An 18,367-nucleotide genomic window follows, 5' to 3' on the forward strand; every position below is an offset into this window, starting at 1 on the left:
TACTTTTGCACCATCACTTTCTGAATGTAATGCTAATGCGCCACCGCTGCCTAAAAAGTACATTTATAGTGTACCCAAGGAGGATTTAGGGGGGGCAGAGAGGACACAGAGGCATGTTCCCTGTTTCATGATATGCCTCTGTGTCCTCTCTGCACCACTCTATGCCCTCCCTGCCCCATGCTGCCACTCTTCGAATCTACTGATAATCTGCTTGTCGGCAGACTAGCCGACCCCTCTCAGCAGTCTAGCTCTACCTCTCTCCCACCCCTCCATCACTTCTTCCCCACCTCTCTGTGCTCTGTGCTCTCTAAAGAGAAGCACAGAGCCAGAGCTACAGCGTTGTTACCCCGGTGTTGCTGCCATTTTTAAAAAGAGAACGAAACTTGGGAATTATGAATAGTAGGAGCGGTGGTAATGGGTGCTACCTGATCTGGCTAGCCCCCCGCATCAGGTAATATATTTCTTTTTACAATAGTTTGATACTCAAGTTCTCTTTAATGTTTAATTGTCTCAGTTGAATGACACAGTCTTTCGGATACAGTACAGTATATAAATTATTGACCTTTTTTTTATCAATTTCCTGCATTCTGATGCTGTTCTCTTCCAGGGAAAAGTTTTATGGCTGAAAATCGTTATCATTGAGGGTCAATGCCAGGCCGATGCAGAGGCAAGAGAGGCTCCAGCCTCAGGGCGCAGTGTAGGAGGGAGCGCACAACTCACTCAGCTATTATTCTTCTATTGTGTTTGAAGCAGAGAGAAATAAGAAAAGGGAATACATGGCAGTGACTGCAAGCCAGATAACTAGAGATTAAGGTGTTGGGGGCCCTGAGGCACCTCTTAGTCTAATAGCAATCAGTGTGTGACGGCTGGGGTGGGAGGGATGGAAGGGCGCACTTTGGTATCTCAGCCTTGAGTGGTGGAAGACCTTGTCCCAGCTCTGGGTGTCTATAGTCCTTACTGGAGAAAAACGTGAAATGTCATTTGCATGCATGAATATTTAACTCTTTCAGGCAGAAAAAGATAAAACAGCAACACAGTCTAGTTATTTGCACATACAGGTACACTTTAAAGTAAACCTGAGATGGTGGAACAATTACTTACCTGGGACTTACTTACCTGAGACTCGTGGCAGGGACAGTACATGCGCAGTAGCCTGAAACTCAGTCAGTTGCAGACTTTTTAAAGTGAGATTGTCAGCCATCAAACCAAATTCCATTAACCCACTGCTCTGTGTTTATTATGCAGCCTGCAACCTGACCCTGCATTGCAAGCTTTCCAATCTAATCAGAAATGTTTCTGTTGTAATAAATCTTATACCAGTCAGCCTGGCTCTATTTGGAACATTGCCATTGAGAAGGAAGCTTGCCATCACACCTCCCACATTCCTGCTCCTCACTGATTGGCTTAGGGTAGTTCAGTGAGATGCTGAAATACGATCTATTCTGTGCTCACATGTGTTTACAAAGCAAGCTAGCTATGACAGTGCAGTTTCTAGGAGGAAAAAAAATAGTAAGTGGGGAAATTAAATCAGGATTGGCTTCAGTCAGAAGGAGGAAAATCTGTCATTAGCATAGCTGAATATTAGCTCTTTCAGGCAGGGAACAAAGAAAAGGAGCACAGCATATTTATTGGTATGTTTGCCACTGTATATGCACATGTCTATCGCATGATGTCACATGTCACTTATCTGTGATGGCTTATTGTGGTCTCCACTGTCATGAATTTTCCCCTAGTTCTTATTCTCCGTGACACTGTCCCTAAAACAAGAACTGGGGAATCTTTTCAATGAAAAGGGACAGGTGCTGAATGAGAAGCCATGCATGTTGATCTTATTCCTGCAGCAAGAATGTTGTTTTTTTCAACCTATAAACCTTTTTGGCTGCTTACTTGACAACACCCACTTTAATTATTTCTACTTATTAAATGTTATGTCATCTATGTGTCTTGTTCTAGTATCTACCATTCCTTCTTTCCGGTAGCTAATTGTTGCTGCCATTTGTTTTGCCTACATGGGCACAACATTCTGATTGCGATGTCAGCACCTCACATAGCAGTATGGGATGATATTGTATCTTCATTCTGACTCTCTGCAGAGTGATCACAGCTTGTTATCTGAGCTACTTGCTAGTCACAGAGAAGTCCTTTCTTATCAACTCAGTATTTGCAGAAGGAAGATAAGAGTTCTGCAAGTAGAAAGTGGCTGCATCTCCTTCAGGGCCTGTTTCCCCTAGCTACAAATCACAGCCGTTTTCAGGATGCAATTTTGGATGCAGAATCGCAGCCAAATGAGATAAATAGGTTGCAGCCAATTCGCATGCGGGCAAAAAAAAAAAAAAAAAATGCCCGCTAAAGTTCTCCACAGTACACGTCTGAATCCCCATGCATGGCATAGTAAAGGGATAGCGTTGTGAATTCAGAAACGGACGCTGCAGCCCAGTGGAAATGTGCTCCTGGGGGTGTTTTGCAGCTGTAACAATCTCTATACTGTTTTATCTAGAAAGGATTGTCCTAGTGAAAGTTTAATGACAATAACTATACATCCAATTGTTCTGTTTGTTTGTTTTTTATTAGAAGTCATAAAAAATACAAACCAAAGACATAAAACATTTTAGTGCAAAACACCAGGCTTGTGAACACTTTTCAATATAGATAAATATGTCTTTATTCTCTAGAAAACAAAAAAAGAAATATTTAAAAAACAGAGAGAAAAGTTACTTGGTATTTACATATAGTTGACGTTCTCTTGCAATTGCATTTTCTTCAGAAGAGTACTTTGCTAGCTTACGTATGTTAGCAAACTGCAGATTACCCAGAAAAGCTTCTTATTTCAACATTTAGGCAGGTGTGAATTTTACTGTAGTGCAACAGGTACTTCCACCTACAAAACAAACAAATACATGAATGTACTGCCATAGTGCATCCACTACATGTTTTGTTTAAACTGGGTATGATAAAATAGGTAAATATGTATTTAGCACAGGCATATTACATATGACATTTTGGATTATACAGAACCATTCAGAAGTATTTTTGTCCATCATGTGAGCTGAAAGAGACACTGAAGCGAAAAAAAAGCATGATATAAGGAATTTGTTGTGTAGTACGGATATTTACTAGAACATTAGTAGCAAAGAAAATGTTCTCATATTTTTATTTTCAGTTATATAGGTTTTTTTTTTATAACATTGCGTCATTCTCTAATATTTAGTTTACACACTACTCAGCATTCTAAATGATCTTACAGAGCAGGCCAGTGAACTTTTAAACTGTTCTCTGCATAAGAAAAAACAATACAGTGACTGACACTTGAGATAATAAGCTTCAGATGACAGAGCTCTCTGCGAATTTTATTTGTGGAGCTCAATGGCTCTTTTGCATAGATAAGAACTGGAGTTTCTTAAAGAGAACCCGAGGTGGCCTTGTATTACGTTAGTGGGGCACAGAGGCTGGTTGGGCACACTAACACCAGCCTCTGTTGCCCCATCGTGTGTCTCAAAGACCCCCCTGCTCGCCGCTATACTCTCCGCAGTGCTGGTGACACGCAGCGCGTCGCCAGCACAATGTTTACTCTAGCACTGTCTGTCAGCGCCGCTCCCACGCCTCCTCCGCATCGCCGCTACCCGCCCTCGTCCCTTCCCTCCAATCAGCGGGAGGGAAGGGACGAGGGCGGGTAGCGGCGATGCGGAGGAGGCGGCGGAGCGGCGCTGACAGACAGCGCTAGAGTAAACATTGTGCTGGCGACACGCTGCATGTCGCCAGCACTGCGGGGGTATAGCGGCGAGCAGGGGGGTCTTTAAGACACACGCTGGGGCAACAGAGGCTGGTGTTAGTGTGACCAACCAGCCTCTGTGCCCCACTTACGTAATACAATGCCACCTCGGGTTCTCTTTAACTCTTCCTGTACTGGAAACAATATTAGACGTATGTCTCTGCTCCTAATGTTTTATTTCTTAGCTGTACTACACATACAAATCATTATTTTATCTTTTTTTTTGCCTTAGTGTCTCTTTAAGGTGGTCTTACCCAGGGGCATAACTACAGTGGAGCAGTCCTTACGACCAGGGGCCCAGAGCTGTAAGGGGGCCCCAATACTACTTTATTCCCTCTGATAAAGGGGTCCATCCTTCAGATGTTTTTGTGGCTACACTTGTTACGGATGTGAAGATTATGATGTCCACACTTGTCTTATTGGAACAGGGTTGTGAGGAGGCGCTCAAACTGTATGAGGTCTTGTGACTAATAGATTTTATATATAAAAAACAACGAACAAAAAAAGAGATTTCTTACCTCTATAGAAGACTCACAAGAAAGAATTGTCAGGGAGCCTTTATTAAAAGAACGGTTATACTGTTGACAATGCATTTCACGGGACCAAGCCCGCTTCCTCAGGTCAATTAGGTTTTCACTTCTGCTTCCTCAGGTCAATTAGGTTTTCACCGTGCATCACACGGCTCTATTTTAAGGTTAATTGTTCTGTAATTGACCTGAGGAAGCTGGCTTGGTCCCATGAAACGCGTTGTCAACAGTATAACCGTTCTTTTAATAAAGGCTCCCTGACAATTCTTTATTGTGAGTCTTCTATACTGTATAAGGTAAGAAACCTTTTTTTGTTTGTTGTTTTTTATATATAAAATCTATTAGCCACAAGACCTTATACAGTTTGGGAGCCTCCTCACAACCCTGTTCCAGTAATCCCACACCCTTAGAGGTGACGACTTCCGCTACGGTGGACCAGTTCCATCAGTAAAGAGGACCTAAGGAGGGGAGCGACCACCCGGTTCCAGAATAGTCCGGGGTGCCCGAGCGGGAACAGTGTTTTTTTCCGCACATCTATAAGGTGGATGCAGGATTGCAACCCATGTTTGTGAGTATACCTTTCTTTGAATTTCAAGCCATCTGGTGGCACTACGATACTGCACTATGGGGCTCCCGGTCTTCCCTTTTTCAACAGAAACAAAGGGACCCTACCTCCCAAGTGGAAGAGGGACCTTATATCTGTTACACTACTTGAGCGACACTTGTCTTCTGACCCTTGCAAGATGGGCCCCAGGCTATGAGAGTCACAAGGGGTAGGCAAGGGTAAGGGTGAGAACATTGGGGGGCCCCATCAAAGTTTTACTGGGAGGGGATATGATTTGTAGTTACACCCCTAAACTCTTACCTGAATTACATACACATATCACACAGATGTTGGTAAGATTGTACAATCCAATTGTATACAGTATGTCCAACTTTACAGTCTAATACCCCTACAACATTCAAAGGGCGATTTCTTTTTGAAGAAAACAACGTAGCAGTATGTTTTTCAGACATATGAGGAAACGGATGTTATTGGGGGAATCCCACGCAAACTGGAGCAAATAGCAGATAGTGTCAGGAATACTACTCATACATTTACTGCTGCAAGGCGGAATGGCTGTCACTAAGGCTCCAGGATGGGTTTCACTATCTTCCAATACAGGAACCATTTTACTTCCAGAAAATGAGAAAGCATATTTTGCATTGCACTGAGAAGAAATATATTTTATTACTGGCACACAGTTTTAGAGACGGTACGGTCTTTAAGAAGATACATTCTCGGGACAGGTGGAGTGCTTGTGGTTGCTGATCCTCACACTTAGCAGATGTAGCCTCGGCCCCCTACACTATTACCATATCTAGAATTCTCTCTAAAACCACATAATATACTGTGACTAAGTTGTACAAATGCAAAGCATGAATGTCAAACACCAATTTCAAAGCAAAGGTTCCGATCATAGAGACGCAGCAAACATAGTGTGATCCAATGGCCACTTTAATGATAAGATTTAATGTTCATGGCAATCAAAGTGAGGACAGAACAGAACAACAATAACAGTAACATGTCTATAGCGCTTTTCTCCCATAGGGCTCAAAGCGCAGAAAAAGAATTAGCATATAACAATTATAGTTTGCAAATGCCAACTGAGCTGGGTTATGACTTCAATAGAAGTAATGGGAATGACTTGTCAACATGGATGTAATTACAGAGTATGAGGCTCCCTTGCAAATATCTCATGCCTACTCCCCCCTCACCTTAGTTCCACCCTCCACCAAAAGTTAACCACCTTAACATCTCCCATTATCCCCTTAGTAAGTGAGGTCTATTGACTTCTTAGCAAGTGAGGTCTACTGACTCCTTAGCAAGTGAGGTCTATTGACTCCTTAGCAATTGAGGTCTATTGACTCCTTAGCAAGTGAGGTCTATTGCCCTTTACACCAACTAAAAACAAGTGTAGCCAGCCAAACCCCTAAGTATGAGCAGCCACCACAATAGTTGCCCTCCCCTCCAGCAGGGGGGCCTAATATAATAAGCCCCTCCCCCCCCCCCACACACACACAGTAAGTGTGGCCAGAATACACCCTCCTCCTCCTCCCCTTAGTAAGTGTGGCCAGCATTTTAAATACACCTGCCTCTCCAATTAAGGTAGTCACTATAATATTAAGCATGACCAGAATACACCCTCATTCTCTGTTTAGTAAATGTGGACACTAGCCGACATATTAAATACGCAACCCCCTCCCCCCCCCCCCCCCCAAGTGTGACCAGTATAACAATTTTCTCTCCCCTCAGTTTGCCCAGTATAATAATGCCCGCTCACCCCACAGTGTGTCCTTCCCTCTTGGTGAATTTGTCGGCACTGGTAGGCAGTATAAATAATCCCCCCCACCACCTATTAAATGCAGCGATCATGAGAAATTCTTCCTCCCCCAATCCAGTAGCAGAGCAGTGCAGCAGAAGACCAATACCTGCTCCATCAGCCCCGGGTCCTCGGGAGACAAGACGATGCTGCTCTGATGGAAGTATTCTTTCGCTGTGCTGCTCTGCTATTGAATGGGAGGAAAGGTGGCACCCTTAGCCCCTGCACCCCTCTCCGCCATGGTGGGGGTTGTGGGGGGCTATAGTTATGCCCCTGCTAGCCAAGGACATTACAGATGCAGCTAAGATGATGTGTGCTAGCAATAGTTCAGGATATCATTGAAATATTTCTAAACAAATATACTTAATTTTCCTTAACATGCACTGATCTTTCTAGTTGAACCGCAGATATTCATTACGTTTGATACTTACTGCATTTTGTTGAGATGAAATGAGTTATGTTATTATGCATACCTTCTTTAGCTGTCGTACACTGCTTCCTCTTATGGCATCCATAAGGTCACCATGTGCAGATCTCTGTGGTGTAGAAGGTCTAGAATTTTCTTCTACTTTCTTGTCTGAAATTGACCTTAGAGAATTTTTTATTTCTTTTAATATATTAGTTTGTTCTTTTTTACTCTTTTTTCCTTTTGTTTTACTGTGTCCATTTTGAATTTTCTTTGCAGATCTTTCGTGTTGTTTGATAGCTTCAGCTATATTTCTTGTGGGTACCTTTTTTGATTGAACTGCTGAAGGTACTGGAGGGGCAGGTGGAGGAGGTGGTGGAGGTGGTGGGGGTGGAGGAGGAGGGGGAGGTGGAGCTAAGGTGATTGTAGCCTGAACCTTTCTAGTTGTTTTTGGCGATGACCATGGTGAACCTTTAGGGGAAGGACATGGAGAAACCCCAGGAGTTCCTCTCTGGAACGTCTTGGGCCTTAGGGTAGATGAGGGATCATAACCAGATTCCTTTTGTTCTTGCATTCTTTTTTGCCTCTGTTTGTCCATGTTTCTGGTAAGTATACTTGTCATAGACATACGTGGTCCTGGAAGCTCAAAGTGATAACCTAGTTTGACAATACTTGTGTTGTCCCTTAATAATTTAACTATTTCCATTTCCACCTGGCTTCCCATGATGTGTCTCTGATTATGAAATCTTAGTTCTGTCAGCACATTGTTGGCGTACTGGAGAGCTCTCATAATAGCCGATATTCCTTTCCCAGTGATGAAGTTTGATTCTATGTTTAGACATGTGATACTTTTATTAACCCTCAACATGTTAGCGATAGCCATTGCAACATTGTCATCAGCATGAGTATTTGCTAAACTGAATATTTTAACACTAGTATTGTTTTTCAAAGCTTCTGCAAATGCTATTAAGGTATCAGTTGTTGCATTTTCTATGTTGTTCAGGTTCACTTCTATGGTGTCAGGATCATCTATTTTGATATTTTCCAGTGCTTCTTCAATAACAGTTGGGTTAGAGAGGAGAGGGCCACAAGAAGGTTTATTGTTTACAGGATCATCTGCTTGCCTGTTGTATTTGCTACTACTTCCACCAAAGCCATTGCAAGTGGGTTTCTCAACAGTAACTCCATTACATTGTATGGTAGGTGCTTTGATGAGAATTTTCATGGCTTGGCGATGCTGCACAACTTCATTTTCTATTTCTTCTTTGCTGATGTCTTCTACTTCACTTTCTACTTCCTCATCGTTTTCTACCTCATCCTCCACCTCCTCCTCCACTTCTTCTTCTTCTTCTTCTCCTCTGTCCTCTTCCTCTTCTTCATCTTCCTCTGTATAAACCTCCTCTGAAACCTCGCTGTTACTTCCTGTAAAATCCTCCTCTTCACTTCCATTTTCATCTTCTTCCTCCTCCTCCTCCTTAGGATTCTAAATAAAATACATATAAGTATATCTCAGTTACTGTAAAAGGCTATACTTTTGTATTTTTGTGAAAATGAAAGAAATCCTTATTACATTTGCAGCATTTAATCTGTCTCTCCATATATTGTAAATTTATTACAACAAATTTCATCACCAGTATCACACTGGGTTCAAAAGTGTTATACGATAGAAAGAATTGAATAATGGGATAACGTTGAGAAATAATTGTCCTTTCCTTAAAGTCTAACTATAGGAACAAATGTTTTCTTGGTGATGTGAAAGAACACAGTGACCAGACCTCTTTTGAGTAAGTAGAAGTTCCTTTATCAGCAGAGGTCAAATAAAATAATGTTAAAGTACAAGAATTGAAAATAACACGATCTGTTTTATTTAAATCACTAAACTTTGTTTTTTTTGTTTTTTTTTAATAACATGAGTTTTATGGGTGTGTTGAGGATGCTGATAGATAAGGAGAAGCAGTAATACACAAGGCCCCTTATGCAATTAACTTTTCTTATGACATTTATCTCAGGAGATGTTTTCACACTTTATTATTAAGCCCCCAGCAAAAAAAGGAAATACTCAAAATAAATGTGATATTATTTTTACACAATTTTTCAGTCGATATATGCTGAAAGATTATTTTGTAAATGAGATTAATAATTATTTTATCCTGAGACAACTCAGGAAAAAAGTTACTTGCATAGGGGCAAAGGTATGAAGGTCTTTTTTCTCATGAATTTAACGTTCATTGCTCTGTCTACAAAGATTTACTGAGATTTAATACTTTATAAAGATTTAGTCACATTTTGTACACTTCAAAGATTCACTCAGATGTGGTACCATACCAAGATTCACTCAGATTTGGTACCCTACCAAGATTCACTCAGATTTGGTACCCTACCAAGATTCACTCAGATTTGGTACCCTACCAAGATTCACTCAGATTTGGTACCCTACCAAGATTCACTCAGATTTAGTACCCTACCAAGATTCACTCAGATTTGGTACCCTACCAAGATTCACTCAGATTTGGTTCAGTTTGTTTTCCACACACATCCTTGCAGTTTAAATAACAGGAAGAAGTCAAACAGTAAGATTACCCCCCTTTTTTCCAAACTCAGCCAAACTGTAGCTTATACACAACTAAGCATAAAAACTTCATTCAAACCTTTTTCATGTGCCTACATATAGTGCTGCTGCTGCTTGAGTTGGACGCACGGGATTTGCCTATAGTAAAAATATTTGTAATTTAAATTACTGATAATTTACTGCAGACAAACCCAGCACTCATTCACTTGAAACATTCCCCTAGTGCCTAAAATGAACTCCCACCTAATGGCTAAAACTAATCCCCTCCTAGTGCCTAAAATGAAACCACACTTCTAGTGCCTAAAACCGATCTCCCTCCTAGTGCCTAAAACTAATCCCGCCTCCTAGTGCCTAAAACTAACTCCCCCACTTAAAGGAATACTGTAGGGGGGTCAGGGGAAAATGAGTTGAACTTACCCAGGGCTTCTAATGGTCTCCCACAGACATCCTGTGCCCGCGCAGCCACTTACCGATGCTCTGGCCCCGTCTCCGGTAAGTTCAACTCCTTTTCCCCCAACCCCCCTACAGTATTCCCTTAATGTCTAAAAAATAATCCTCCCTTCTAATGCCTAAACCTAGCCCACCCCTCCAGCACCTGCTATTTGTATATTTGTAACTGGTTGGCTACTCTACTTCAAACCTATATAGTATCCTATATAGTATCCACTAATGCAGAGTAATCAGGCACCTGAGTGGTGAGTTGGGCACCTAATGCAGGAGAACTAACTGATTGGCTAAATAAGTAGCCAACGGTTATTACTTGTGCATCAGTCGCCCAATTATCGATACCCGACATTGTAAATTGCATCTTTTTTAATAGGCAGATATGATGGTGCCCTTCTTTCCAAGGTGGCTCCTGCACCCATTTTTTCAGCTTTGTCTACAACACCTATCTGAGTGCATGTCTCTATGACAGAGCCTGCTATTAACTCACTCAGATCAGCTGCTTGAGGTCCTGGCCAAATAAAAAAAAAACTTTATGCAAACGTTGAATATATGGATACTCCCATCACTAAGATATAAAGGCTTTAATATTATCTTTGCACCATCTGACACATATGCCAGTGAATTCAGATATTTGAAACAAAATATTTATTTAGCTTTCCTGTTCTTTAAAAGACAAATCATAGTGCTATTTCCTTAAACAAGGATTATTTCTTTTTTTGTGCGAGTGCCTGAATTGTATTACACTGCTAATAATAAAGAGAAACATTGGTTCCTGCTTTACCTTGTCAAGCCTGTATTGTTTTTACTCAGGCATCTGACAGGTGGTAGGCTCACTGTGCAGTCACTGCCTGCCAGCTGCTGCCATGTTCAGGGGGTATTTGGAGGGTTGATGGTACACAGTAGTGTGCCAGTTGATCCTGGTGTCTTTTTCCCCTTATAAATATATATACTTTTGAAACTAAATGGGGAGTTCATTCACGATAAGTTAAAGTCTCGTGTAACAGAATTCAACTAAGTCCAAAGTGTGTGGTGAGCCTACTTTTTTTTGCTACATGTAATATTTTATGCATGATTTAAAAGATGCAAGGAACACAGACTGTGTGTTACAATAATGCATCAACCAAAGGCTTAACATCCCACCGCCATACCCATGAGCTTAACGGATACATACTGCTTATTGTCCTTCATGTTCAGTATTTTGTTTCACAGAAGCCTAACAAGTCTCAGCTGATTAGCTATAGGCCCCTTTTCTGTATTTTAAGTCTACAAATGACCTGCTTACTTAAATTCTTTGAGAATGGTGGCAAATTCTTTTAGTTGTGAGGATGTTGTGGGTGGGGGCATTGATTTTTAGCACAGTGGAGATCAGTTAGTAGAGAAAAAAATGTCAAGGACACTGTAAGTCTGTTGATAAGTGAAGCCAGCAGTCATCCAACACATTGTCGTTCTCCTGAGACTGAACTGAGATTATAGAGGGGTTATAAATAGAAGCTAAATAATAAGCGTTGATAACTACCATGTTTGGAAAACAATCAAATACCAGAGACCACTGCCTGGCTTTCCTTCAGCAAATGGCTCCAACAAAGGCGCAGCTGTAGATGCTTTCTACAAACACTTTCCGATTATCAGATCTCACCTAAACTTCCAACAATAACAACAACATGCAAGCTTACTGTGATGGGGTGGAATAGTCTTTGATGCCGGTACACACCCTGCAATTTCCCGTAAGAAAGACTGGTCAAATCGATTATTTCCGACAGGACTGATTTGATTTCCCATTTTTCTGATCAATTTTGTATAGAAGTGATTGGAAAAAGGACCAGAAAAATGACTGGAAATCAGATCGGACCTGCCGGAAATAATAATTTCGACTCGTCTATCTGAAAGGAAATTGCATGGTGTGTACCAGGCATTAGAACCACTAACAATAATTGTCTTTGCACCGTCATGATCTCAGCACAGATTAAATAACGGTATATTGCCTTCCCAGTGTTAATATTTAATAAACCTGCGCTGCTATCTGGAAATCTAGAAGACATGAGCTTTTAGAGGTGCATGACGAGGACAATGCAGTTTATGTAGATTTTTTATTTTTTTGCTACACGATATGGGAGACTGTTACAAACACACACTGGTTGAAAATATTTGTATTACTACATGCTAGTGTTGGGCGAACAGTGTTCGCCACTGTTCGGGTTCTGCAGAACATCACCCTGTTCGGGTGATGTTCGAGTTCGGCCGAACACCTGACGGTGCTCGGCCAAACCGTTCGGCCATATGGCCGAACTAAGAGCGCATGGCCGAACGTTCCCCGAACGTTCGGCTAGCGCTGTGATTGGCCGAACGGGTCACGTGGTTCGGACCCGAACGCGCTCTGATTGGCCGAACTGTCACGTGGTTCGGGTAAATAAATACCCGAACCACGTCATATCTCCGCCATTTGTCTGTGGGTTTAGCTTTGGGTAGGCAGGCAGGGTAGTTCGCGCTCCAGCCACGCTAGCCAGGGTCCCCCCCAGTCATTGTGTGTCGCTGCTGGGAATAGTAGTACACCGCTCGCTCAGCATTCTGTTTACTGCCACTCTGTGTACCTCGCTCAGCCACACTATATAGCATTCTGTTTACTGCCACTCTGTGTCTGCTGGGAATAGTAGTACACCGCTTGCACAGCCACACTATATAGCATTCTGTTTACTGCCACTCTGTGTACCTCGCTCAGCCACACTATATAGCATTCTGTTTACTGCCACTCTGTGTCTGCTGGGAATAGTGGTACACCGCTCGCTCAGCCACACTATATAGCATTCTGTTCACTGTTCTGTGTCTGCTTGGAATAGTGGTACACCGCTCGTTCAGCCACACTATATAGCATTCTGTGTACTGTTCTGTGTCTGCTGGGAACAGTAGTACACCGCTCGTTCAGCCACACTATATAGCATTCTGTGTACTGTTCTGTGTCTGCTGGGAACAGTAGTACACCGCTCGCTCAGCCACACTATATAGCATTCTGTTCACTGTTCTGTGTCTGCTGGGAATAGTGGTACACCGCTCGCTCAGCCACACTATATAGCATTCTGTTCACTGTTCTGTGTCTGCTGGGAATAGTGGTACACCGCTCGCTCAGCCACACTATATAGCATTCTGTTTACTGTTCTGTGTCTGCTGGGAATAGTGGTACACCGCTCGCTCATCCACACTATATAGCATTCTGTTCACTGTTCTGTGTCTGCTGGGAATAGTGGTACACCGCTCGCTCAGCCACACTATATAGCATTCTGTTCACTGTTCTGTGTCTGCTGGGAATAGTGGTACACCGCTCGCTCAGCCACACTATATAGCATTCTGTTTACTGCCACTCTGTGTACCTCGCTCAGCCACACTATATAGCATTCTGTTTACTGCCACTCTGTGTCTGCTGGGAATAGTGGTACACCGCTCGCTCAGCCACACTATATAGCATTCTGTTCACTGTTCTGTGTCTGCTTGGAATAGTGGTACACCGCTCGCTCAGCCACACTATATAGCATTCTGTTTACTGTTCTGTGTCTGCTGGGAATAGTGGTACACCGCTCGCTCAGCCACACTATATAGCATTCTGTTCACTGTTCTGTGTCTGCTGGGAATAGTGGTACACCGCTCGCTCAGCCACACTATATAGCATTCTGTTTACTGTTCTGTGTCTGCTGGGAACAGTAGTACACCGCTCACTCAGCCAGAGTATATAGCATTGTGTTTACTGCCACTCTGTGTACACCGCTCAGCCAGACTATATACCATTGTTTACTGACACTCTGTGTACACCACTCAGCCACACTATATACCATTGTTTACTGACACTCTGTGTACACCGCTCAGCCAGACTATATACCATTGTTTACTGCCACTCTGATTCTGCTGGGAACAGTAGTACACCGCTCGCTCAGCCAGACTATATACCATTGTTTACTGACACTCTATGTACACCGCTCAGCCAGACTATATACCATTGTTTACTGCCACTCTGATTCTGCTGGGAACAGTAGTACACCGCTCGCTCAGCCAGACTATATAGCATTGTGTTTACTGCCACTCTGTGTACACCGCTCAGCCACACTATATAGCATTGCGTACTCTGCCAGTCAGTGTGTATATTGCTGGGATCAGTAATACTCCACTCACCGTCAACCACTATATGAGCTCAACATGAGTTCCCCAGAGACCTCCGCTGTGAGCAGCACTCCCAACAACAGCAACAGCCAACGCCCCACGCAAGCTATAACATCCACCCCAGCAGCCAGTGGTCAGCAGCAGCCCTCCCCGGAGGAGAACGTTGTGTCCATCAGTCCGTCGCCAGAGCGATTAATGAGGGCTGCCATTGAGGAGATGATGGGGCCTGATGTGGAGGAGGAGGTCTGGCTCAGGCCAGCATCCCAAGTTAATGTTGAGGACGATGAGGGGTCTGTGTCTGGGGATGTTGGGGTGGCAGAGGTGGTGGGTGGGTCAGACTCAGGAGAAGAGTTGTATGATGAGGATGATGATCGGGACCATCTGTATGTGCCTCAGAGTCCGACCCCGGAAAACATGTTGTATCGTGTGTTTAGGTACTAAAATCTGCGTTCCCTCCCAGTAGTGTTGGGCGAACAGTGTTTGCCACTGTTCGGGTTCTGCAGAACATCACCCTGTTCGGGGTGACTATATAGCAGACTATATAGCATTGTGTTTAATGCCACTCTGTGTACACGGCTCAGCCACACTATATAGCATTGTGTTTACTTCCACTCTGTGTCTGCTGGGAACAGTAGTACACCGCTCACCCGCCACTGTATAGCATTGTGCTCTGTGTCACTGCTGACAATAGTGGTACACCGCTCACCCACCACTGTATAGCATTTCTGTACTGCCACTGTACTGCTGCCAGTCAGCGTGTACTTTAAGGATAAGTGAAATGAGGAAGAAATCCGGTGAAAGAGGGAGGGGCAAGGGAAGAGGTGTTTCCCCTGACGGTTCACGTACAGGCCACAGGGGAGCACCCAAGAAAACCCACTCAATACTGCCCATGTTGTCCAGGACAACAACCCTCACAGATCCAAAAGAACAGGACCAGATAATTACTTGGATGACCTCTCAAGCGTCCAGCAGTGGGTTAAGCAGCACCAGCACATCACGCACGAGGTCCGAGTCCTCAGCCAGTTAAAGTCTGGGCTTTCTTTGAAGACTGCACTGAGGATGTTACCATGGCGATTTGCAAGGTGTGCAAGACCCGCCTGAGCAGGGGGAAAAGTATTAACAACCTCTCCACCACCAGCATGAGCCGCCACATTCTATCCAAACATCCCACTCTGTGGGCAAACGCGGCAGGACAGGGTACCACCAGCAACACTGCCTCCCTTGGGTTCACCAGACTCACCACCAGACCCGCCTCAGCAGCAGCAGTAGCCCAGCCATTGCGTGGTTCACAACATTCACAAACATCAGACGATGCTGACACTGTCACTTTCCGGACTAGTGCTCTTGAGGTCTCCCAGTGTTCATCAAACACAACAACCAACAGCCCTTCGGTGTGCAGCGCTACGGTTGAGTTGTCTGTTTCTGAGATGTTTGAGCACAAGAGGAAATTGCCAGCAAATGACCCCCGGGCCGTGGCAGTAACAGCCAGCCAGCATAGCCAAGCTTCTGGCCTGCGAAATGCTGCCATATCGAGTGGTGGAGACAAACAGCTTCAAGGGCATGATGTCAGTGGCCATCCCACGTTACGTGGTTCCCAGCCGCTACCACTTTGCGCGCTCTGCAGTGCCTGAGTTGCATGAGCACGTGGTCAGCTAAATAACCCGAAGCTTGAAGAATGCCGTTGCCTGCAAGGTTCACCTCACCACTGACACCTGGACGAGTGCGTTCGGCCAGGGTCGATACATCTCCCTTACCGCGCACTGGGTGAACCTTGTGGAGCCTGGCAGCGATTCCTCACCTGCTACGGCGCGGGTGTTGCCCACGCCGCAAACAGCTGGATAACAACAGCAGCACCTACCTCTCTGACTCCTTCTCCTCCAACGCATCTCAAAGCTGTACCTCATCCGGAAATGCTAACCCAGCACCAGCAGCAGTAGGATCGTGGAAGCAGTGCAGCACAGCTGTTGGCATGCGTCAGCAAGCGTTGCTGAAGCTGATCTGCCTTGGGGATAAGCAGCACACAGGGGAGGAAATTTGGAGGGGAATAAAGGAACAGACGGATTTGTGGCTGGCACCGCTGGACCTGAAACCGGGCATGAAGCTAGACACCTGGCACGAACTGGCAATGTACGCAATAGAGGTGCTGGCTTGCCCGGCAGCCAGCGTTATGTCGGAACGCTGTTTCAGTGCTGCCGGAGGCATCATCACAGATCGGCGTATCCGCCTCTCCACAGAAAATGCAGACCGTCTGACTCAAATTAAAATGAATCAATCCTGGATTGGAAACGACTACGCAACACTCCTGGACCCCAACCAAGTAACATGACCGATGAACATCTGGGATGGTTTAGCGTTTCCGGTCCCTGTTTATTGAACCTCTCATCTGTATTACATTTATGACTGCATGGCGGCAAAAAGCATTGCTGCTATATCCGCACGCTTTTTGTCCTCATGCAAGGCCTGGGTTGTTGTGTCTCACAAAGCGTGGCCTTCTCCTCCTGCGCCTCCTCCTGTTCCATCACGTGTGCTGCTGCTGCTGCTGGGTTACCGTTGCCGCGTGGTCCCTGTTTATTGAACCTCTTATCTTTATTACATTTATGACTACATGGCGGTACAAAGCATGCTATCCGCACGCTTTTTGTCCTCATGCAAGGCCTGGGTTGTTGTGTCTCACAAAGCGTGGCCTTCTCCTCCTGCGCCTCCTCCTGTTCCATCACGTGTGCTGCTGCTGCTGCTGCTGCTGGGTTAGCGTTGCCGCGTGGTCCCTGTTTATTGAACCTCTTATCTTTATTACATTTATGACTACATGGCGGTACAAAGCATGCTATCCGCACGCTTTTTGTCCTCATGCAAGGCCTGGGTTGTTGTGTCTCACAAAGCGTGGCCTTCTCCTCCTGCGCCTCCTCCTGTTCCATCACGTGTGCTGCTGCTGGGTTAGCGTTGCCGCGTGGTCCCTGTTTATTGAACCACTTATCTTTATTACATTTATGACTGCATGGTGGTACAAAGCATGCTATCCGCACGCTTCTTGTCCTCATGCAAGGCCTGGGTTGTTGTGTCTCAAAGCGTGGCCTTCTCCTCCTGCGCCACCCTCCTCCTGTTCCATCACGTGTGCTGCTGCTGGGTTAGCATTACCGGTCCCTTTTCCTGGAACCTCTTATATGTATTACATTTATGACTGCATGCCGACAAAAAGCATGTTACCTGTGCAAAGAAAACAGACATTTCCCGCATTTAAAAGACAGTTTTCCCTTTGAAACTTTAAAATCGATTTTCTCAAAAACTATAAGCTCTTTTTGCTAAATTTTTTTTTCCTCTTGTACCCACTCCCAAGGTGCACATACCCTGTAAATTTGGGGTATGTAGCATATAAGGAGGCTTTACAAAGCACAAAAGTTCGGGTCCCCATTGACTTCCATTATGTTCGGAGTTCGGGTCGAACACCCGAACATCGCGGCCATGTTCGGCCTGTTCGGCCCGAACCCGAACATCTAGATGTTCGCCCAACACTACTACATGCTTTTGTATTATATTTGCAGTTCATTGCATCTGCATCTGTATGTTATCAGAAATCCAGGTAACTGTCATATTGTACACAGAATATTTTGTCTAACAAGCTAAAAACAGATTTTTGAACTCCATTACCACATAAATAATAAAATGTGCCTTCTTACCTCAGCACATGCTCCTATTTCTTTCTCCAGCAGCTTTTTGGTCTCTTTTTCCCAGTAAGCCATCAGGGCTTCTCTGCTGAAGTTTGCTGTTGGAGACTTTTCTGTTAAACTTTTTTGCCTCATTCCGACAGGAAGATTGCGATTTGGTTCAATGTCCTCCAGTTCCCTTTCAAGTTCCTGAAGCTCCTCTGGTGAGAGGGAAGCCAGGAGCTCATCTTCATCAATATCTTCATACTTACTGATCTCTCTCCGGTATCCAAAGGTAGACATGGTCCCCTCAGATGGTTTAGTCTTGTCAAGCCAGTCAAGTGCAATATGTAGGCTGGGAGTACAAGGAGGAAAAGGAGAGACAACTGATCTGTGTGGTTTATGTGAGCTGCAACTGACACATTAGATGAGGAGAGGCAGCCTTTTAAGATAAGCTTAGTGGGTGTCCCCATAATACAAAGAGGGATGAAGCATACTCTAT

General features: G+C 44.3%; 1 protein-coding gene across 1 annotated transcript; it reads right to left on the bottom strand.

Annotated features, from left to right (window-relative positions):
- Positions 1–2,602: 2,602 nt before the first annotated feature.
- Positions 2,603–18,297, bottom strand: LMOD2 (leiomodin 2). The gene is made up of 3 exons (XM_068276377.1): positions 17,899–18,297; positions 7,133–8,548; positions 2,603–2,878 (listed from the first exon to the last, which is right to left on the bottom strand). The coding sequence occupies exons 1-3, from the start codon at positions 18,166–18,168 to the stop codon at positions 2,852–2,854; spliced, it is 1,713 nt and encodes a 570-aa protein (XP_068132478.1). The 5' UTR covers positions 18,169–18,297; the 3' UTR covers positions 2,603–2,851.
- Between the last annotated feature and the right edge of the window lie 70 nt (positions 18,298–18,367).

The sequence above is a fragment of the Hyperolius riggenbachi genome, chromosome 3 (genome assembly GCF_040937935.1).
Source record: "Hyperolius riggenbachi isolate aHypRig1 chromosome 3, aHypRig1.pri, whole genome shotgun sequence".
NCBI classification, from domain to species: Eukaryota; Metazoa; Chordata; class Amphibia; order Anura; family Hyperoliidae; genus Hyperolius; species Hyperolius riggenbachi.

Coding starts and splice junctions, on each gene's coding strand:
- LMOD2 (XM_068276377.1), bottom strand. CDS start 18,168: ATGTCTACCTTTGGATACCGGAGAGAGATCAGTAAGTATGAAGATATT. Junction 8,549..17,898: donor AAATAGGAGCATGTGCTGAG/GTAAGAAGGCAC, acceptor TATTTTATTTAG/AATCCTAAGGAGGAGGAGGA. Junction 2,879..7,132: donor GTGTACGACAGCTAAAGAAG/GTATGCATAATA, acceptor TTTGTTTTGTAG/GTGGAAGTACCTGTTGCACT.